Below are 24055 nucleotides of genomic sequence, written 5' to 3'. Positions count from 1 at the left end.
AATTGTTGGCACCCCAGAATTTTTTCCAGAAAATAAAGTATTTCTCACAGAAAAGTATTGCAGTAACACATGTTTTGCTATACACATGTTTATTCCCTTTGTGTGTATTGGAACAAAACAAAAAAAGGGAGGAAAAAAAGCCAATTGGTCATAATGTCACACAAATCTCCAAAAATGGGCTGGTCAAAATTCTTGGCACCCTTTCAAAATTGTGGATATATAAGATTGTTTCAAGCATGTGATGATCCTTTAAACTCACCTGGGGCAAGTAACAGGTGTGGGCAATATAGAAATCACACCTGAAAGCAGATAAAGAGGAGAGACGTTCACGTAGTCTTTGCATTGTGTGTCTGTGTGTGCCACACTAAGCATGGACAACAGAAAGAGGAGAAGAGAACTGTCTGAGGACTTGAGAACCAAAATTGTGGAAAAATATCAACAATCTCAAGGTTACAAGTCCATCTCCAGAGATCTAGATTTGCCTTTGTCCACAGTGCGCAACATTATCAAGAAGTTTGCAACCAATGGCACTGTAGCTAATCTTTCTGGGCGTGGACGGAAGAGAAAAATATATGAAAGGTCGCATCGCAGGATAGTCCGGATGGTTGGATGAGCAGCCCCAAACAAGTTCCAAAAAAATTCAAGCTGTCCTGCAGGCTCAGGGAGCATCAGTGTCAGCGCAAACAATCCGTTGACATTTAAATGGAATGAAACGCTATGGCAGAAGACCCAGGAGGACCCTACTGCTGACACAGAGACATAAAAAGCAAGACTACAGTTTGCCAAAATGTACATGAGTAAGCCAAAATCTTTCTGGGAAAATGTCTTGTGGACAGATGAGACCAAGATGGAGCTTTTTGGTAAAGCACATCATTCTACTGTTTACCGAAAATGGAATGAGGCCTACCAAGGAAAGAACACTGTACCACAATACAGTACCTACAGTCAAATATGGTGGAGGTTCAATGATGTTTTGGGGCTGTTTTTCTGCCTTGGGTGCCTTGAATGTGTGCAAGGCGTCATGAAATCTGAGGATTACCAAAGGATTTTGGGTTGCATTTTTGGAGTTTTGTGTGACATTATGTCCAATTGGCTTTTTTCCTCCTTTTCTTGTTTTGTTCCAATACATACAAAGGGAATAAACATGTGTATAGCAAAACATGTGTTACTGCAATACTTTTCTGTGAGAAATACTTGATTTTCTGGAAAAAAATATGGGGTGCCAACAATTTCGGCCATGACTGTGTGTGTGTAATATATACACACATACATACAGTGGCCCGGATTCAGATAGGAGATACGACGGCGTATCTCCTGATACGACGGCGTATCTCTGAGTGCGGGTCGTCGTATCAATGCGCCTGATTCAGAGAATCAGTTACGCATAGATTTCCCTAAGATCCGACTGGTGTAAGTGCCTTACACCGTCGTATCTTAGGCTGCATATTTACGCTGGCCGCTAGGTGGCGCTTCCATATATTTTCGCGAGGAATATGCCAATTCGGTAGTTACGTTGATTCAGAAACGTACGTCCGGCCGGCGCATTTTTTTACGTCGTTTACGTTAGGCTTTTTTCGGCGTATAGTTATCCCTGATATGAGGCGTATCCTATGTTAAGTATGGTCGTCGTTCCTGCGTCGAGTTTTCGAGCATGCGCACTGGGATTTTTTCACGAACGACGCATGCGCCGTTCACAAAAAACTTAAAATACGCGTGGTCAAGTGAAATTTAAATAACACGCCCCCAACATCCCCATTTGAATTAGGCGGGCTTACGCCGCCACACATACGTTATGCCACCGTAACTAAGGGCGCAAGTTCTTTCTGCATACGGAACTTGCGCCCAAAGTTACGGCGGCGTAATGTATCTGAGATACGTTACGCCAGCAGAAAGATCGGCTGATCTTTCTGAATCCAGCCCAGTGCCTTGAGAAAATATTCATATTCCAGGTTATGGGTCAGGGTTTATACCATTCTTTGCACCTTATTTCACATAAACCTTAACCACTTAAGACCCGGACCTTTAGGCAGCTAAAGGACCCAGCCAGGTTTTGCGATTCGGCACTGCGTCGCTTTAACAGACAATTGCGCAGTCGTGCGACGTGGCTCCCAAACAAAATTGGCGTCCTTTTAGCTTTCTTTTGGTGGTATTTGATCACCTCTGCGGTTTTTATTTTTTGCGCTATAAACAAAAGTAGAGCGACAATTTTGAAAAAAATTCAATATTTTTTACTTTTTGCTATAATATCCCCCAAAAATATCTAAAAAAAAAAATTTTTTCCTTAGTTTAGGCCGATACGTATTCTTCTACCTATTTTTTGTAAAAAAAAAAATCGCAATGAGCGTTTATCGGTTGGTTTGCACAAAATTTATAGCGTTTACAAAATTGGGAATAGTTTTATTGGATTTTTATTAATTTTTTTTTTTTTACTACTAATGGCGGCGATCAGCGATTTTTTTCGTGACTGCGACATTATGGCGGACACTTCGGACAATGTTGGCACATTTTTGGGACCATTGTCATTTTCACAGCAAAAAAATGCATTTAAAATGCATTGTTTACTGTGAAAATGCCAATTGCAGTTTGGGAGTTAACCACAAGGGGGCACTGAAGGGGTTATGTATGACCTAATATGTGTTTCTAACTGTAGGGGGTGTGGCTGTAGGTGTGACGTCATCGATTGTGTATCCCTATAAAAGGGATCACACGATCGATGACGCCGCCACAGTGAAGAACGGGAAAGCTGTGTTTACACACAGCTCTCCCCGTTCTTCAGCTCCGGGGACAGATCGCGGGACTCCAGCGGCGATCGGGTCCCGGTGCTTCCCGCGGCTGGGCACTAGCACAGGACGTACCTGTACGTGCATGTGCCCAGCCGTGCCATTCTGCCGACGTAAATGTGCAGGCGGCGATTAAGTGGTTAAAAGCCCTTCTTGGTAAACCAAGAGTTGTTATGCCCGGAGCAGCAACTAGCTCACCATCTCTTTACTGCAACTAAATTGACCATCACAAAAGCCTAGAAATCCCCTGCACTCAGTTTTGAAGCAGTTAAAAATCGTATGAATGAGGTCATGGTAAACGAGAAGCTGACTGCCATACTTTTAGACACGCATGACAAATTCCAGTCTGGCAGCCATGGATCACGTACTTCCAACCCTCTCGATTTGACAGCACACTTCTCCTGATCTGATACTTCCCTGACGCACATCCCATGGACTCTCCTCCCTCCTTTCCCCTTTCCTCACTCTCCTCTTTTCTACTGGACTTTCCTTCTTACCTTTTAAAGTGGTTGTATACCCAGAAAAAAAAACTGCAAGGCAAAGGCATAATGAGCTAGTATGACTATCATACTAGCTCATTATCAATTACTTATTTTAGATAAAAGAATCCGCACCGACCCTTGTTCCTCTCCATTGCCATGATACCCGGAGTGACTTCAGGGTATCACCGCTCTGGTGCTGTGACCGGCCCGGAGCGGCGATGACGCCACTCCCACGCATGCCCACGGAATGGCTCGATCCCGCACATGTGCACATTTCCGGCACTTTCCGGCAGGCTCCCATTCAAGAGCCGGCACGCCCAGACATTGGTACTTGATTTTCTGCAAATATCTTGTATCTTGTACTGATATTTTTATTGAGGGTTCATTGTCATCTGTGCATTTTTAAAGGGCGTATTGATGACAATGGCAGTACATAAAAACACACTGAAAATGCACATTTAGTGTATTTTAAAAATCCACAATAAAATGCATAAAAACATGCATTGAATGGTGACAATCCAGATAAAGTGGGGTGCACACTATAAGAAAATCCGGCAAATGTATTTTCCTCATTGTTCTCTCCAATCATCCTCTGTGCGCAGAACAGCATGTAAGTACAGAGGAGGAGGGGGTGCTGTGATCCGGGGACACAGGGGGGGTACGGACATGTAGTGGAATCTGATGTGTCACCTGTAATAAGTCATTGTCACTGCAGGCGGGGACTGGGCTGTATGGAGGAGAAATATAGACCATCTCCTGTACTATGTCCACAGTCTCTGATCCTCTCCTGTAGCATGTCCACTGTCTCTGATCATCTCCTGTAGCATGTCTGCAGTCTCTGATCATCTCCTGTAGCATGTCTGCAGTCTCTGATCATCTCCTGTAGCATGTCTGCAGTCTCTGATCATCTCCTGTAGCAAGTCTGCCGTCTCTGATCATCTCCTGTACTATGTCTGCAGTATCTGATCGTCTCCTGTACTATGTCTGAAGTCTCTGATCGTCTCCTGTACTATGTCCGCAGTCTCTGATCATCTCCTGTACTATGTCTGCAGTATCTGATCGTCTCCTGTACTATGTCTGCAGTCTCTGATCGTCTCCTGTACTATGTCCGCAGTCTCTGATCATCTCCTTTAGTATTTTGGGGGGAGAGCCATGCGCACTTGCGCTGCAATCGTGATGCATCACGGAATCGAATCGTGGACTTTATAATCGTAATCGCATCGAATTGTGAGACCGGTGAAGATGCGTAGCCCTACCTACAGGTAAGCCTTAATGTAGGCTTACTAGTAGTATATGAGGGTATACAACCGCTTTAAATGTTTCCTTCTCTTCGCTATGTTTTATACATTCAATCCATACCTTTATTAGGCTGCCAGGTATAGACCAGACCGAGATGGTTATCGTTGAATCATTATGTTTTCCAGGTTGCTTTTCATTTATGTCAACTTTAAACAATGTATCCTGCCTGATATGCCAACAAATGTTGTGGTTAGGAGTTTGCCTATGTCCAGGCAGTATAAGTAGACATTTTGATTATAGAAACCCTATCCGCTAATGGACACTTCAGAAGGCAAATTTTGGTCTGCCATCTATTAAATGTCATGGGACATTAGGTTTGTTACCTGTATGTTTTTATTACTCGTGCCTCTTTATACCATTATGTTTTTTCTGCCTTATCTCTTTGTTTGCCTGTCACGCAATGTAACAACCTAAAAACTGTTGTGTTATGTTGGATTACATGCTAATAAACACTTGGTAAAATAAAATAATATTCATACCCCATGAAATTTTCCACATTATGTTACAACCAAAAACGTATTTGTATTTCATTGTGATTTTATGTGATAGACTAATACAAAGTGGCACATAATTGTGAAGTGGAAGGAAAACCGTTTTCAAAATTTTTTGCAAATATATCTGAAAATACATTTGTATTTATCCCCCCTGAGTCAAAACTTTGTAGAACCACTTTTCGCTGCAATTATAGCTGCAAGTCTTTTTGGGTATGTCTCTACCAGATTTGCACATCTAGAGTGAACTTTTTGCCCATTCTTCTTTGCAAAATAGCTCAAGCTCTGTCAGATTGGATGGAGAGCATCTGTGGCAAGACTTGAAAATTGCTGTTCACAGATTGGATTTAGGTCTGGACTTGGACTGGGCCATTCTAACACATGAATATACTTTGATCTAATTCTAAACCATTTCATTGTAGCTCTGGCTGTATGTTTAGGTCATTGTCTTGCTGGAAGGTGAACCTCCTCTCCAGTCTCAAGTCTTTTGCAGACTCTAAGGCCTCGTACACACGACCGAACATGTCTGCTGAAACTGGTCCGCGGACCAGTTTCCGCGGACATGTTCGGTCGTGTGTAGGGCCCACCGGACAATTTTCCGGCTGACCGGACAGGTTTCCAGCGGACAAATGTTTCTTAGTCCGATGGTCAGTATCACTAACCGGACATGTTCGCTGGCCCGAGAACCCGCGCATGACGTCGAAGTGATTTGACGCATGCGTGGAAGCATTGAACTTCCGAGTTCGCGCACGTCGCCGCGTCGCCATCACAACCCCCGCGCTGTCTGTCCGCGGGGATTTTGGTTTGATGGTGTGTACAACCATCAGACCAAAATCTCCGCCGGACATGTCCGATGGTCAGTATGACTCACTGGACATGTCCGCTGGCCCGAGAACCCGCGCATGACGTCGAAGTGATTTGGGGCATGTGTGGAAGCATTGAACTTCCGGGTTCGCGCACGTCGCCGCCATCACGTCACCGCGCTGTCTGTCCGCTGGGATTTTGGTTTGATGGTGTGTACAACCATCAGACCAAAATCTCCGCGGACCGTTTTCATCGGACAGGTCCGCTCGTCTGTACGAGGCCTAACAGGTTTACTTCTAAGATTGCCCTGTATTTCGCTCCATGACAAAATGTTGAAAATTTCAAGGGGTATGAATTATTTTTTCAAGGCACTGTACATATACATCAAGGGCAGTCTTTGTGGATATAGTGCCAGAGGGAGGTATACTGTATCAAGCTTTTTATTATATGAAATGGAAAGCACAGCTCATCTGAACCAGCAGAAAAATATGTAGTGCCTATAGCAGCTGGTAATCATGTGCTATCCAATTTACATATATTAGTCCAGTAGGGCTTTAAATCGGACAAAATATAGTATAGAAGTCTCCACAGCAGCACATGTTATTTAGGGTGCAATGATGGTGAAAAATTCCATGGGTCAATAAGATACTAAAGGGGCAATAGTACAAATATGGTGACACCACACCAATAAAAAAAATTGAGTGCATTTTTCAGAGTTGAAGTGCTTATCATACATGGCAGTTATGAAAGACTTTTTAGGTTCGGCAAAAGGCCAAAACAAATAACCATAAAATGAAAATGACCAAGGTTATAAATATAGAAAGATCCACTGGCAGCATCCACAAAGGATAAAATGCTGAAATAAGCATGGGTATCATACCTGCATATCCACATGCTAGCCTTGGTGAGAAATGGTGGTGTATCATACATCCAGGGTCGAGAGTTCAGACTACTTCCCTAAATAAGGCGGAATTATGGGGTGCACCATGGGAAAGGCGGGCACATCCCACCATGCATTCTGGCCTAGTCCCCAGGAAGAGCGGTGCACGGCGTAGCCCCACCCAGAAGGGGGGGTTGATATCACTTGTTGCGTCTTTGTAGGTGTTCTATCAGATTGTGTAATGGAAGTGACGTTCCCACCAAAATGAAAGGAGTGAATTGTGAAGATCAGAATCCTTCATAGTTACAAGACAGTACTATTTTTCTTTTTTTTTAAAACTTGTGGAAATGAAGCCATCAAGAAAGGGCCTAAAGTTGACTGCCTCATTTAAACCCGGGAGGAGAGGTGGCCTCAAGCCAACTTTGCTTACATTGGAGTACTTTTTTTGTTCCAATCTCCCACATGGTAGGTGGGGTGTATCCTATCTAGAATAAGAAAACATAGGATCTTAGGAAATTTTCCATTGTGCACAATCGTCACAGGACGACCCAAGGGGAAATCCGGATTACATGTTTTCACACTTGGCATGTGGCCGTATGCCCGTTTTCAAAATTCTTGTATGGTCTTGCCAATATAGAAACAGCCACATGCACAGGTTAGTAGGTACATAATGCCTGTGGTTTGAAAGTGTAGTATCATCTGAACACTGGACATAATAATCATTGCTTAACCACTTAAGGACCCCTTCACGCTGATATACGTCAGCAGAATGGCACGTGGGGTCGCGGGCGCGAGCCCGCGGCGTGTTCCCGCGACCCGGTCCAAAGCTCCGTGACCGCGGGACTCGCGGACCTGATTGCCGCTGGAGTCCCGCGATCAGTCCCCGGAGCTGAAGAACGGGGAGAGCCGTGTGTAAACACGGCTTCCCCGTTCTTCACTGTGGCTCCGTCATCGATCGTGTCATCCCTTTTATAGGGGGACACAATCGATGACGTCACACCTACAGCCACACCTTCCTACAGTTGTAAACAAACTTCAGGGAACACATAACCCCAACAGCGCCCCCTGTGGTTAACTCCCAAACTGCAACTGTCATTTTCACAATAAACAATTCATTTTAAATGCATTTTTTGCTGTGAAAATGACAATGGTCCCAAAAATGTGTCAAAATTGTCCGAAGTGTCCGCCATAATGTTGCAGTCACGAAAAAAATCGCTGATCGCCACCATTAGTAGTAAAAAATAATAAAAATCCAATAAAACTATCCCCTATTTTGTAAACGCTATACATTTTGCGCAAACCAGCCGATAAATGCTTATTGAGATTTTTTTTTACCAAAAATAGGTAGAAGAATACGTATCGGCCTAAACTGAGGAAAACATTTTTTTTTTAATATATATATATATATATATATATTTTTTTTTATATATATATATTTTTGGGGGATATTTATTATAGCAAAAAGTAAAAAATATTGAATTTTTTTAAAATTGTTGCTCTATTTTTGTTTATAGCGCAAAAAATAAAAACTGCAGAGGTGATCAAATACCACCAAAAGAAAGCTCTATTTGTGGGAAAAAAAGGACGCCAATTTTGTTTGGGAGCCACGTCGCACGACCGCACAATTGTCCGTTAAAGCGACGCAGTGCCGAATCGCAAAAAAGGGGCAAGGTCCTTTAGCTGCATTTTGATCCGGGTCTTAAGTGGTTAATGGATGTACATCACTTATAGATTCAAAGCATTTTATGCATTTAGAAATACATATCTATATATGTTTTGCACATAAAATATATGATTTGCACTGGTAATTAAGGTTAACCTAAGACTGACACCATTTATACGTTTGTAGGTGTAAAGCACCACCAGGTTTTTTATATTAGTTTTTAATGGGGTCATGCATTAAGAGATTGTTTTTAATTTGAAAAATACGTTTTTCATGACCCTTAGCTTGAATATCTTGGGGATTACAGTGTCAAATGTATACAAATTATCCTTCTCTTGTTACACATTCTCTTATGGTTATGTCTGTACTAAAATGAAATGCTCATACTTCACTTGGCTGCTTTGTATGACTTTACCTGCTTGCCGCCCACCCACAGTAGTTGTACTATGAGTGGGTGGCAGGTTCAGCCTGGGCGACACACCTGTACATTGCAGCCTCTCTTCTGGGTTTGAAGACCCGACACCCCGTGCTTTGATTAGACTCTGTGGCCAGCCACACACAGAGATCTGTTTTTACAAAAACACTGAACCCTGTATACAGAGAATTGCGATCTGGCTTTTTCTTCTCCCTGCAAAACAGGGAGAAAAAACAGACAGTAAGTTAAAAGTAGCGTACATTACATACTGTAAGGCCCCGTACAGACGAGCGGACAGTCCGATGAAAACGGTCCGCCGGACCGTTTTCATCGGACATGTCCTCTCGGAGATTTCGGTCTGATGGTTGTACACACCATCAAACCGAAATCCGCGCGGACAGACAGCGCGGTGACGTGGCCGCGACGATGACGCAGCGACGTGCGCGACCCTGGAGGGTCAATGCTTCCACGCATGCGTCGAATCACTTCGACGCATGCGAGGGATGGCGGCCCAGCGGACATGTCCGGTAAGTCGTACAGACGACCGATCATGTCCGACGGACAGGCTTCCAGCGGACATGTTTCTTAGCATGCTAAAACATTTGTCCGCTGGAAACCTGTCCGATCCGCCGGACATTTGTTCGGTCGGCCGTACACACGACCGAACATGTCTGCTGAAACTGGTCCACGGACCAGTTTCAGCAGACATGTTCGGTCGTGTGTACGAGGCCTTAGGCACACAGTTAAAGCGTTTGTTACCCCGACGCTTCATATTCCTAATATGTGCCTGTTGTACCATGTACTTTATTATAGCTATATACGAATGTTTTGCCTTTCATCTCTTTTAAACTGAATAAGCTGTTTTACAAGATGAGCGTTTATAATCACTTTAACCCTTTTACTTTTTTAAATCAAAAGACTTTTAAAGCAAAAGGCACTTTCAATACAGATATGTATATATACAGTCCATACAAAAGAAGACACAATTTTACAACTACAGGGAGTATTCATTCAGACTTTATACTGTAACTTATATAAATTCTCAGTACAACTTCCATATTGCCTTTTGCAGGAACTGGGAAAAAGATAAAAAACAAACAAAATGAAAAACATTTCAACCTGACAGTACCAGTGTGCCTTTGGGCCCTTTCACACGGGCTGGATCATTAATGATCCGCCTCCGTGTGTCCGCAAAAGCTCAGCGGGCATCCTCCGTAAAATCCCTGCTGAGCTGGCAGCTGACAGGGCGGTCCCCGCACACTGTGCAGGGACCGCCCTGTCTTTCCTCCGCTCTCCCCTATGGGGGGATCGGATGAACACGGACCGTGTATAGTATATGACCCTATAGCTCTAGGGTGCTCAACCTGTGGCTCTCCAGCTGTTGCGGAACTACAAGTCCCATCATGCCTCTGCCTTCAAGAGTCATGCTTGTAACTGTCAGCGGCTTCCAATGCCTCATGGGAATTGTAGTTCTGCAACAGCTGGAGAGCCACAGGTTGAGCACCCATGCTATAGCTGTATACCTTCTACCACTAAACTTTAACCCTTTAATTGCCCCTAGATGTTAACCCCATCCCAACCATTGTCATTAGTACAGTGACAGTGTATAATATTAGCACTGAACACTGTATTAGTGTCATTATTGATGTCAGTCATTTAGTGTACCTCCCATCCAGCGTTGGCTAGTGCCAAATTGCCCACAACACTATCACAGTCACACTATAAGTTGCGGATCACCTGCATTACCAGTATATTGTCATAGCTGTGTAAATTCCAGTATATATGCCATAGTTTGAAGACTCTATAACTTTCACACAAACCAATAAATACTTATTGGGATTTTTTTCTTTACCAATGACATGTGGCAGAATACACTTCGGTCTAAATTTATGAAGAAGTTTGATTTTTCAAAATGTTTTTATTGGATACAGAAAGTAGAAAATATAGTGTTTGTGTTTTTTGGTTTTTCAAACTTTCCTTTCCTTTCAAACTTTAAAAAATCAGTGGTGATGGAATTTCACAAAAAGAAAGCTCCATTTGTGTAAATATTTGATTACACAAATTATATTTGCGTACAGTGCTGCATGACTGCACACTTGCCAGTTAAATTAACACACAGTGCTGAAAAGCAAAAAATGCTCTGGTCATGAAGGGGGTAAAACCTCCCAGAGCTCAAGTGGTTAAAATGTTTTAAAAAAATTAATATATGTTCTATTTGTATTTGTTTCTACTCAGAATCTTGAGACAAAGCAGATGAAGAAAGGAGGAGAGTGGCGTAAGGACGTAAACACTGAATCACAGGGTTGGTATCCTGTGCAGAAAATTAACTGCGCAAGACGAAAATTAGGAGGTGTAAATCCAAGGGAAATCACGTGGTAAGTACTTAACCACTTAAGCCCCGAGCCTGTTTTTCAGACTCGGTGTTTACACGTTAAAAACTATTTTTTTTTGCTATAAAATTACTTGGAACCCCCAAACATTACATATTTTTTCTAAAACCCAAGAGAATAAAATGGCGGTCATTGCAATACTTTTGTCACACCGTATTTGCGCAGTGGTCTTACAAGCGCACTTTTTTTGGGATTTTATTTTACTGTTGTCATAAGACAACAGTTAAGTTAGCCCAATTTTTTTTTATATTGTGAAAGATAATGTTACGCCAAGTAAATACCCAATGATACCCAACATGTCACGCTTTAAAATTGCGCCCGCTCATGGAATGGCGTCAAACTTTTACCCTTAAAAATCTCCATAGGCGACGTTTAAAAAATTCTACAGGTTGCATCTTTTGAGTTAGAGAAGATCTAGGGCTAGAATTATTGCTCTTGCTCTAACGATTGCGGCGATACCTCACTTGTGTGGTTTGAACACCATTTTCATATGTGGGCGCTACTCACGTATGCTTCGCATCTGCGCGCAAGCTCGTCGGGATGGGGGCGCTTTAAAAAAAATTTTTGTTTGTTTTCTTATTTATTATACTTCATTTTATTTATTTTTACACTGTTTAAAAAAAAAAAAAAAAAATGGGTCACTTTTATTCCTATTACAAGGAATGTAAACTGTCCTTGTAATAGAAAAAAGCATGACAGGTCCTCTTAAATATGAGATCTGGGGTCAAAAAGACCTAAAAAAATGTGTCATTTGAAAAAATGACAACAAAAAAAGTGCCTTTAAGACACATGGGCGGAAGTGACGTTTTGACGTCGCTTCCGCCCTGCTATGGAGACGTTGGGGGCCATCTTGCCCTCACTTGCATCCATGGCAAGCAGGAAACGGGACCCGATCGCCTCAGCTGCTGCCGACGGCTCCGGTAAGCGGTGGAGGGCGCGGGAGGGGGGCCCTCTCCCGCCGCGATAACTGTAGCCTGCTGCCTGAAGAGGTGGATTTCTCGGTTGTGGCAGCAGCTGCTGCCGTTAGCGAGATATCCCTCTTCAAAAAGAGGCGGGGCTTAAGTGGTTAAAGTGTATATTTACAAAGTATTTTATATTCAAATTTCTAGCCCTTCCTTCCCACACCCGTAGTTTACCATAATGTACTGTAGCTCCCTTTTCACAATGCCATATTTGTGACTAGCAAAAGTGTGCCTTAAAGTGGAGCTCCACCCACTTTTGAGAGGTGGTCTTAAACGAAAGACCACCCCTCGTTTTTGGCTAGTTAATTTTTTTTATTATTATTCTAACTTACCTTTTTATGAACTACAGCCTGTACTTCTGATCCATCCGGTCCCAGAAGACAGCTGACCATTCACAAAGTGCCGCCCGACTCGTGCATGCACAGTAGGAAACGGGCAGTGAAGCCGCTAGGCTCCACTGCAGGTTTCCCTTAACCACTTAAGGACCGCCTAACACCGATATACGTCGTCAGAATGGCACGGCTGGGCACAATCACGTACCTGTACGTGATTGTTAAATGCCCAGCCGTGAGTCCCGCGAACGGTCACAGGAGCTGAAGAACGGGGAGAGCTGTGTGTAAACGCACCTTCCCTGTTCTTCACAGTGGCGCTGTCATTGATCGTCTGTTCCCTGATATAGGGAAAGGCGATCAATGACGTCACACGTCCAGCCCCACCCCCCCCTACAGTTAAACACATAAGTGCACACTTAACCCCTTCAGCGCCCCCTAGTGGTTAACTTCCAAACTGCAATTAGTAGTAGTAAAGTAGTAGTAAAAAAAAAAATATTAATAAAAATGCAATAAAACTATCCCCTATTTTGTAAACGCTATAAATTTTGCGCAAACCAATCGATAAACGCTTTTTTTTTACCAAATATAGGTAGAAGAATACGTATCGGCCTAAACTGAGGGAAAAAAACTTTTTTTTATATATTTTTGGGGGATATTTATTATAGCAAAAAGTTAAAAGAATATTGAATTTTTTTCAAAATTGTCGCTCTATTTTTGTTTATAGCGCAAAAAATTAAAACCGCAGAGGTGATCAAATACCACCAAAAGAAAGCTCTATTTGTGGGAAAAAAAGGACGCCAATTTTGTTTGGGAGCCACGTCGCACGACCGCGCAATTATCAGTTAAAGCAACGCAGTGCCGAATCGCAAAAAGGGGCCTGGTCCTTTACCTGCATATTGGTCCGGGTCTTAAGTGGTTAATTAGAATGGCGGCACCTGATCCGATGGATGGATCAGCCTCGGTGGGCCGTCATCGCGGGCTCCCTGGACTGTCCTTATTAACCACTTCAGTCCCGGTGGATTTGGCTGTTCAATGACGGGCCATTTTTTGCGATTCGGCACTGCGTCGCTTTAACTGACAATTGCGCGGTCGTGCGACGTGGCTCCCAAACAAAATTGACTTCCTTTTTTCCCCTACAAATAGAGATTTCTTTTGATTGTATTTTATCACCGCTGCAGTTTTTATTTTTTGCGCTTTAAACAAAAATAGAGTGACAATTTTTTTTTTTTTAAAAAGCAATATTTTTTACTTTTTGCTGTAATAAATATCCAAAAATATATAAAAAAAAAATTTCCTCATTTTAGGCCGATACGTATTCTTCTACATATTTTTGTTAAAAAAAATCTCAATAAGCGTTTGTCGATTGGTTTGCGCAAAAGTTATAGCGTCTACAAAATAGGGGATAGTTTTAGGGCATTTTTATTATTTATTTTTTTTCACTAGTAATGGCGGCGATCAGCGATTTCTTATTGTGACAATATGGCGGACACATCGGACCTTTTTGACGCTATTTTGGGACCATTCACATTTATACAGCGATCAGTGCTATAAAAATGCACTGATCTCTGTATAAATGTGACTGGCAGGGAAGGGGTTAACCACTAGGGGGCAAGGAAGGGGTTAAGTGTGTCCTAGGGAGTAATTCTAACTGTGTGGGGGCTGGGCTTACTGTGACACAACATTGATCGCTGCTCCCGATCACAGGGAGCAGACAATCAGTGTCCTGTCACTAGGCAGAACAGGGGAATGCCTTGTGTACACAGGCATCCACCTGTTCTGCCTCTCTGTGACCCGATCGTGGGACACCGGCGGACATCGAGAGTGCCCGCCGCACGCATTCTTAAAGGGGATGTACAGGTACGCCCATTTGCCTACCGCTGCCATTCTGCCGACGTATATCGGCCGGCAAGTGGTTAAAAGTCAGCAACTACAGTGTTTGTAGCTGCTGTCTTTAAAAATAAAACAAATTTGCGGGTGGAACACCGCTTTAAAGTTAGGGATTTAGAAGTACAAAGGTTGAGTAGAACTTGTTGAACGGGTGACTCTGAATTAGTATACTAGTGTAACGAGTAACAAAGTGCAATGTCTGGTCAGCGTGCATGGGCTAGCACAAAGGGATTATTGCAAACCAAATAAAGAGACAATATACCAACCAATAAGTTTCAAATATGTATTTGTTTGGCAAAATTTAACATTGGCCTCTGTGTTATTCAAGAGGTAAGCCGATGACAATAAATTGTAATACATATTTGAAGCAATCCTGGCTATAAAACAACTCATAACAAAATTCCACACAATGTCCATCCAGACAATGCTGGATGACCAATACTTATCAGCCGAAAACAGTAGGGAACCTGCTGGTTGAGGCCCCCCCAACACTGTGGCTTTTTAGATTTAAGCTTTGCAAGCCCATAATAAATAGGTCTAAGCCAACGTCTGATAAATGTATTAAGTCACTTCTAAACAGACCATGCAAAAAACCTTTGAGATCAATATGGCAAAATGACACTCCACCCAAAGAGACCAGAACATTTTGGATAGTCCTATTAAGGCGTCTCTGGATTTTATCTACATAGAACAGGTTACTGGAAGGAGACCAAATATGCCTGGGCACCATTTCCAAAATGGCTAAAATAGAATCGGTGAACAGGAGTTTAATAGATTAATGGTCTCTCTTGATCTCGCAGGGTAGCTCCCATGTCTTAATCCTCCCTATATCATTCGCCACAGCGTGAATAATTAAGATATGAGGAAAAGACCAAATGCTGGACAAATGAATCCAAGTGGTCCCTAGGGTTTCACCATCTTAAACCCCTGATGCCTGACCAGAAAATAAAAAAGTCATTAACATTCAGACCTAAATTGCTTGAACAAGTCCTCGTTTCAGCTCACTGCCAAGCCAAGTAAATGTAGGAGTGACCCACTATCCAGATTCTGCATGTGGATGAGTCTGAAAAAGAATGTTACATAAATAACAGATCAGGCCGAACATCTATTTTATATCTATCACTGACCCAATAACCCACTTGTTTAGGATCATCTAGGGAAAAACCCAAAGAACTGGCAGTCGTAGCAGCCTCTATCCCAAAGGAATGTGAAGAAAATTGAAAACTAAAAAGGTTAAGGCATTTCAAACAAGAAGAGAGGACCGCCAAAAACGGGTATCTCGTTAAAGGAGATAGATCCTGATGAATGAAAAAGGAGTCATTAGAGAAGGGCCTGACAGACCAGTATCTACCAACATGGGTAACAGGACAAACTATAGGACTTGAAGACTTACCTAGAGTGATACAATGACCTTTACCCAGACAATAAATCTTAGACCTACAAATAAACACATTTAGGCAATCTCTTTCCAGTGAGATGAAAGGAAGTAGCCAATCTATTGGGGGCTGTAAATTCCACAATTCTCAATTCTCCAAAAAAGGCAGCTTTAAATAGTAAAAGCTCAGGAATCCAGCGGAGGGTGAGATTTCCTAAATCCTTTGAGAACCTGGCTGGACCTGGAGGTCAGGTGTGGAAGATTTAAGAAATTTAAGAAATAATTAAACACTTGCCAATACCTTATTCACTGAGGCCAGGCTGAGTTTTGCTTGGAGTAAACATAACACAAATGATGAAGCGACATAGGAATTGACTTCCATAACATTTATATGCATATCAGAGCAAAAATAAGACAGTCTTGAGCATGAATGAAGATATGCTAGCCAAGTCTTCCGTGAAACACAGTTCTTGAGATTAAAAGAGATCAGTCCCAGAGCAAGTCTGGGCAAGGAGCAACAAGTTGGACCTTCCAATGGAGCCAGTTCACAGAATTTCCTGAACTGTAAATGAGATAAAGCATGAGCTATGTTATTATGTATTCCAGCAATATTCTTAGCCTTTAACCAGATGTTAAATCTCATACAGTGTAACACCAGGAAACTTAGTAATTTAATAACCAATTCAGACTTGGATGATAACATGTGGATGGCAAAAAATACACCTTTGCTGTCCGTATGCACAATTGCTCGCTGGTTTTTAAACTTATCTTTCCAGACCACTACTGCTAATATTCCTAGGAATAACTCAAGGAGTACTAAGTTATGCAACATGTCTGGCTGCACCCAATTTGGGTCCTTCTCGGATGCGCACATCTAGATATGCTCCAAAACTGGAGGCATCCGTAAACTTTTTTATCTGAAAATCTTCTGTGAAATCCTCTTGCCCATTAAAATTACCTAAGAAAGTTTCCCAAACCTCTTCCTTAATGCTTCTAGAGATGGAAACATGCAAGAAAGGGTTCTTTTAGCCTTTAGTGGATAGAATGAACCACCTAGAAAGTATTATGGCTACTGGGATAACTATGGCTGCAAAAGCAAAGAGACACAATAGTGATTGGACCTCTTTTAAGACTACTTTACGTTTAAACACAGAGACTGAAATTAGCGCTATTATTGTTTGTAGCTTCTCAATTGGCGATCTAAATTCAGTCAAAGAAGAGTCAATTGTAATGCCGAAAAATTCAATAGTGGTTGTTGGAAAAACAGTTTTCTCCTGCACAAGTGGCACCCCAAAGGTATTGCAAATATTAATACATTTGTCAAGAAATTCCTGACATGTAGTAGAGTGGGGCGGGCCCACACACAAGAAATCATCTAAATAATGAAGGAAACCACCTGCAGGATAACTTTCTGATAATACCCAATGTAAAAATGTAGAAGGAGCCTCAAAATGAAAGCTTGATTTATCAAAATAAAACCGGCCTTGAAAATGAAAACTCAAGGGAATTGAAACCTTGCGGTTGCACTGGTAGTAATCGGAAGGCTGATTTCATGTACGCTTTTGATAGCACTGAAAATCTACCAAAGTGCCTTAATAAAGTAAGGGCTTCATTGAATGATTCATAAGAAACTGAGGCTTCAATGCCTGCGACCTCATCATTTAGTGAATTATCTGCTGGATAGGACAGGTGGTGAATGAGTTGGAAGCTTTCTGGCTCTTTTTTGGGAACTATGCCTAAAGAGGAGAGCCTAAAGTTTGTGAAAAGTGGGGGAAAGGAATGGGCCAGCTATTCTTCCTTTAAGTTTCTTAGAGATTTTCTCTTTAACAATATTAAGGTACACATAAGTAGAATGTAGGTTTCTGACCATAGAACAGCCTTTATAGAAGGAACCAAAAAAAATCCTTAAAGCCTTAAAAGATCCGCCATCTTGCGATCTGGGTAGTGATCTAACCATGGCAGCATTTTTGTTAGGTTCACTGGGGTCTTGGCTTTTTCCAAGAACATGATGTGGCTGTGACTGAATTGCTGTGGCTGATGCTTTACAAAAGCATCTGCCAGTGGGATGGTTTCCATTACAGTATGAACACTCATGTTTATATCTGCAATTGAATAGGAACTTACATTGCCATTCACTTAAGCCAAAACGTAACCCTTTACGAAAGGCGTTCTGTTGGCTAGATATTGTTATTAGGGTAAGTTAGGGTATTGTTATTAGGGTAAGGTAAGTCTCTGGAAAACGCTCTCATAGAACTACTGCGTAAATGCAAAACGCTTGAAACCAATTTTGAAAAGTTTGGTGGATAGCCCTGCTCCTGTCCTCTGTTCCTTTCCTCAGATTTTCTGTCACATTTTGACAGGAATTCTTTATATGCAGGTAATAAGGACAGAATAGGGTTGTCCCAATACCACTTTTTTAGGACGGAGTACAAGTACCGATACCTTTTTTCAAGTACTCGCCAATACCGAATACCGATACTTTTTTTTAAATGTGTCCCCAAATGCAGCCATGTCCCCTCACAGATGCAGCCATGTCCCCCCACAGATTCAGCCATGTCCCCCCATATGCAGTCATGTCCCCCCATATGTAGCCATGTCCCCCTATATGCAGCCATGTCCCCCCCCCATATGCAGCCATGTCCCCCCCATATGCAGCCATGTCCCCCCCATATGCAGCCATGTCCCCCCCATATGCAGCCATGTCCCCCCCATATGCAGCCATGTCCCCCCCATATCCAGCCATGTCCCCCCCCATATCCAGCCATGTCCCCCCATATCCAGCCATGTCCCCCCATATCCAGCCATGTCCCCCCCATATCCAGCTATGTCCCCCCCATATCCAGCTATGTCCCCCCCATATGCAGCCATGTCCCCCCCATATCCAGCCATGTCCCCCCATATCCAGCCATGTCCCCCCATATCCAGCCATGTCTCCCCCCCATATCCAGCCATGTCCCCCCCCATGCAGCCATGTCCCCCCCATGCAGCCATGTCCCCCCCATGCAGCCATGTCCCCCCCATGCAGCCATGTCTCCCCCCATGCAGCCATGTCTCCCCCCATGCAGCCATGTCTCCCCCCCATATCCAGCCATGTCTCCCCCCCATATCCAGCCATGTCTCCCCCCCCATCCAGCCATGTCTCCCCCCATGCAGCCATGTCTCCCCCCATGCAGCCATGTCTCCCCCCATGCAGCCATGTCTCCCCCCATGCAGCCATGTCTCCCCCCATGCAGCCATGTCTCCCCCCATGCAGCCATGTCTCCCCCCATGCAGCCATGTCTCCCCCCATGCAGCCATGTCTCCCCCCATGCAGCCATGTCTCCCCCCATGCAGCCATGTCTCACCCCCATCCAGCCATGTCTCACCCCCATCCAGCCATGTCTCACCCCCATCCAGCCATGTCTCACCCCCATCCAGCCATGTCTCCCCCCCCCCATGCAGCCATGTCTCCCCCCATGCAGCCATGTCTCCTCTCATGCAGCCATGTCTCCCCCCCATCCAGCCTTGTCTCTCCCCATGCAGCCATGTCTCTCCCCATGCAGCCATGTCTCTCCCCATGCAGCCATGTCTCTCCCCATGCAGCCATGTCTCTCCCCATGCAGCCATGTCTCTCCCCATGCAGCCATGTCTCTCCCCATGCAGCCATGTCTCTCCCCATGCAGCCATGTCTCTCCCCATGCAGCCATGTCTCTCCCCTATGCAGCCATGTCTCCCCCCCACATGCAGCCATGTCTCCCCCCCATGCAGCCATGTCTCCCCCCCATGCAGCCATGTCTCCCCCCCATGCAGCCATGTCTCCCCCCATGCAGCCATGTCTCCCCCCCATGCAGCCATGTCTCCCCCCCATGCAGCCATGTCTCCCCCCCATGCAGCCATGTCTCCCCCCCCATCCAGCCATGTCTCCCCCCATGCAGCCATGTCCTCCCCCCATGCAGCCATGTCCCCCTTACCTGCATCCCCGCTGCCGCCGACTGGTTAATGCGCGCGGGGAACATTACAGCTTTGAATAGCTGTAATGATTCGCACCGCGCTGCGTATAGACACTCCCCCTCGCTCAGGATTGGACAGTTCACCCGAGCAAGGGGGAGTGTCTATACGTGGCGGAAATCATTACAGCTATTCAAAGCTGTAATGTTCCCCGCCCGTATTACCCAGTCGGCGGTAGCGGGGATGCGGCGGGTAGGGGGGGAGTATTGTATTTCGGTATCGGGGGTATTTGCGGGAGTACAAGTACTCCCGCAAATACTCGGAATCGGTCCCGATACCGATACTAGTATCGGGACAACCCTAAGTCCTATCAACAAATTCTCCCCACAATTTTTTTTTCCTTGACCGAGCTAGCCAGGTGAAAGCCCAAAGGCAAAATCTCACATGGTATGGCTTCTTTAAAAGAGGCTTCACCTATTACTGGCTGAGAGGGGGTAATGTTTGTTTGTTTTTTTAGAGACATTAGCAGGGATTCTAGCCATACAATTTGTACCAGAATCAATATAATTGTCACTGGAAGCAGAATCTGATAATCCCTGCAAAACTGAACCCAGATCATCCATAAAATATTGCAACATACTTTTAACAGAGTTAGGAATCACATTAGCACCATGAGACGGTGCCCCTGTACCATTGGTATCATTCACAGCACCAGCATTCATAATACTGGATAACAAATTTACAATAAGATTTCATTTAGAGATATTAGTATTGGGGAGTATCAGGACCAGGCAGGATCAGCCAGGCACTGTAGATGCAAAGAGGAAATTGACTAGGCAAGGCCACTATGCTATAGCGCATGCCTTAAAGGGACAGGAGCACGATTTGTTTTGATTTTTTTTCAGGGTAACAATCACTTTAACCACTTCCATATTGGGCCTATTCTGGCACTCCTCTCCTACATGCAAAAATCATAATGTTTTGCTAGAAAATTACTCAGAACCCCCAAACACTAATATAGATATATTTATTTATTTATTATCTGTGATTTTTTTCACAGACACCCTAGGGAATAAAATGGCGGTCATTTGCAACTTTTTATCTTGCATGGTATTTGCGCAATCATTTTTCAAACACCTTTTTTTTTTTTTGAGAAAAAAAAAGTATAACAGCCCGATTTTTTTTTTTTGTATATTGTAAAAGATTATGTTAAGCCAAGTAAATAGATACCTAACATGTCACGCTTTAAAATTGCGCACGCTATTGGAATGGCGTGGGAACTTTAGTACTTTAAACTGATAACCTGTAAAAAAATAAAAATAAGCAACGCCTATGGAGATTTTTGAGTTTGTGGAGCTCTACTGCTAGAATTGTTGCTGGCGCTCATTCAGATATCACTGCACCATAAGGATACGGCGATACCTCACATGTGTGGTTTGAACAGCGTTTACATATGTGGGCGGGACTTGCGTGTGTTCGCTTCTGAGTGCAAGCTACTGGGGACGGGCTTTTAAATATTTATTTTTATTTTACTTATTTTTTTGCACTTTTTTTACATTTTTTTAATCACTTTTGATCTTATTACAAGGAATGTAAACACCCCTTGTAATAGGAATATATTGACAGGTCCTCTTTATGGAGACCCCACATCTCTCCTCCAGGCTAGAATGCACGAGATTGTGAAAAAAAATCACGATCTCTTGCCGACAGCCGCCATTGCAGCTTTGTTTACTTCCGGGTACCCGGGTGTGACGTCATCACGTCGCACCCTGCGCCTCTGACATCCATAGAGATGACTGGTGACCATTGGATCACCAGACATCTCTATGCTTCCCATCCAGCGCCAGCCAATCGTTTCTCCGGGTCCCCGATGGCACGGGAGAGCCTGGAGAAGCATCGGGGGGGGCATCCCCTCCCATCACCTATAAGAACGATCAAGAGGCAGAACTGCCACTGTGATCATTCTTATGGTGCACTGAATCACTGGCTGAAAATAGTGATATCTGAATGATGTCTGTAGCTGCAGGTATCATTCAGATATCCCCACTGAAAGTCCAGGACATCATATGAATTGGTTAACCCTTCACTTTCACAGTTTCATGTGTCGGCTGCATCTGTTATTGTATACACTAGTCTTTGTCCTCTCTCATTGAAGAAACTTTCCTCCTTCATTGTGCTGCACACAATATAATCAACAAAGTGTCATCTTCTAAATTGTCACTAGAGGCCACAACAGTGTATCTAAACTGTTTTAATTCTCTTGTGAACTATAGAGCTAAAGTTGTCCATAGACATTAATAGACAGCATGCATGCATCATACCTTCTCATAGTGTCTCTCAAGCCAGGCTCTCCCGTCAAATTGTCATCTAAGCCAATTTCACCCATAAACACAAATGAGCATTACACAAACACTCCTATTAAGTGCAATAAAGAAAGAAGGGGAGCTGCACAGAGACCTTTTTCAGGCCTGTACTTCATTGCTTTTTAGAAATAGGATTGTTGCTGGAAATTCATGCTGTTTGTCCTGTTCCACCCTGACAAGTTTGTATTTTGCAGTGAAGAATTGCGGTTGGGACATGAAACATCTCAGTTTTACAAAGGGTTCCGGACTGTCGCACAAGGAGATAAAGAATATAATATCCGGGCAAATAAAGAAGCTGAAGGACTTTCTGAAGAGGCACAAGTGCAGTGTCTAATTGACCAGGCCACAGATCCGAACATCCTTGGCAGAACATGGAGAGGGTGGGAACCGTGGATTTAAAACCAAGATGCATCAAATGCTCACCTTTCACAGCATGACATTTAATATCATTTCATTTTTATTTTAGAGATTTCAGTTTTACATGCACTAGAATGGTTCAAACTGATCCATTCAGAATACTAAGGATAACGTTAGAGCATATTTTAAAGCCATTTTAGGTCATTATTATGTACTTTATAAGCTTGATCCTTACCATGCCAGTCAAATTATTTTTATATACAGTTGCTTAAAGCTGAATGTTCCATGTTTCCATTCACTTTAAATAGTATGTTTGGGCCAAGCTGGTCCAAACAAACTATTTTTATAAGTAATTCTGCCTCTGTAAGCACTGTATTGTGCAGTTGTCAAATTGAGACATGCTGAGTAATTATTAGTTATTCAGGGGAGGCTTTCCAAATCTCAAAAAATAAATGCCTTTTTTTGATTGACCGAGGTGGAGGGGCAGGCAAGAGACATCACAGTTTCCACTTCGACCAATAAATAGTATTTTCATTGATTAAAAAATAAAATAAAAGGCTACCTATGGCTGTGAGACACTGAGCCCAGCTCAATTTTGTCTCTGCAGCGGGCAGGAATGCACCTGAGATGCTGCTGGAACACAGCGCTACATACTGTATGTAACTGATGCTACAACAGAATAATGCATCACTTACAGCAGCAGAATAACTTTGTCATGACATTTTTTTTTAGATAAAAGGAAATGTGGACTTCGGCTTTAATCATTTGCATTAAAATTGTATGCTCTTGTATTGTTTATTTCTTTGGTAATTAAAAATTTGTGAACGATCAATAACTGTAATCTGTACTTGTGTGATTGTGCACTTAAAGCAGCAGTTATTCATGTGCCACATACTAGCCCAGGAACGATGAAGCAAAACCTATTTACAGAGTCTCTGTTCTGAAGCTGGTATGTACACAGCTTCCTCTGCTACTTTTAAAATATATTGAATTTTTCTTAGCAACTGGATTCAATTAGATTGTACCGTAATAAAAAAAAAATGTTTTTGCAGAATTAAAGTTGTTTGTGTATTTTTTATAAAAGCAAATACAATGTCTACAATACTGCTACATTAGATAACCAAACTGTATATTAACCACTTGCTTACTGGGCACATATACCCCCTTCCTGCCTAGGAAAAATTTCAGCTTTCGGCACTGCGTCACTTTGAATGAAAATTGTGCGACGTGGCTCCCAAACAAAATTGACGTCCTTTTTTTCCCACAAATAGAGATTTCTTTTGGTGGGATTTGATCACCTCTGCGGTTTTTATTTTTTGCGCTGTAAACAAAAAAAGAGCGTAAATTTTGAAAAAAAAAAACAATTTTTAACTTTTTGCTGTAATAAATATCCCATTTAAAAAATAAAAAACAATTCTCAGTTTAGGCCGATACGTATTCTACATATCTTGGAGGAAAAAAAATCGCAATAAGCGTATAGTAATCTGGTTTGCTCAAAAGTTAAAGCGGCTACAAAATAAAGGATAGAATTCTGACTTTTTTTTTTTTTTTTTTTTTTTACTAGTAATGGCGGTTATCTGCAATTTTTATTGGGACTGTGACATTATGGCGGACATACATCAGACACTTTTGACACATTTTTGGGACC

At 42.9% G+C, this 24055-nt stretch overlaps 1 protein-coding gene across 1 annotated transcript in view; it reads left to right on the top strand.

The window, feature by feature from the left end:
- Positions 1 to 23461, top strand: part of PRKDC (protein kinase, DNA-activated, catalytic subunit) — a 677570-nt gene extending 654109 nt beyond the window's left edge. Inside the window, exons 86-87 of the mRNA XM_040354170.1 lie at positions 11050 to 11189; positions 22245 to 23461. Of these exons, the coding sequence (XP_040210104.1) occupies positions 11050 to 11189; positions 22245 to 22449 (345 nt within the window). The 3' untranslated portion in view covers positions 22450 to 23461. The remainder of the gene's footprint in view (positions 1 to 11049; positions 11190 to 22244) is intronic.
- Positions 23462 to 24055: the final 594 nt, after the last annotated feature.

The sequence above is a fragment of the Rana temporaria genome, chromosome 5, assembly GCF_905171775.1.
Source record: "Rana temporaria chromosome 5, aRanTem1.1, whole genome shotgun sequence".
Taxonomy (NCBI): domain Eukaryota; kingdom Metazoa; phylum Chordata; class Amphibia; order Anura; family Ranidae; genus Rana; species Rana temporaria.
Note: the sequence above shows the minus strand (reverse complement) of the source record. Positions and strands in the feature narration are given on the sequence as shown.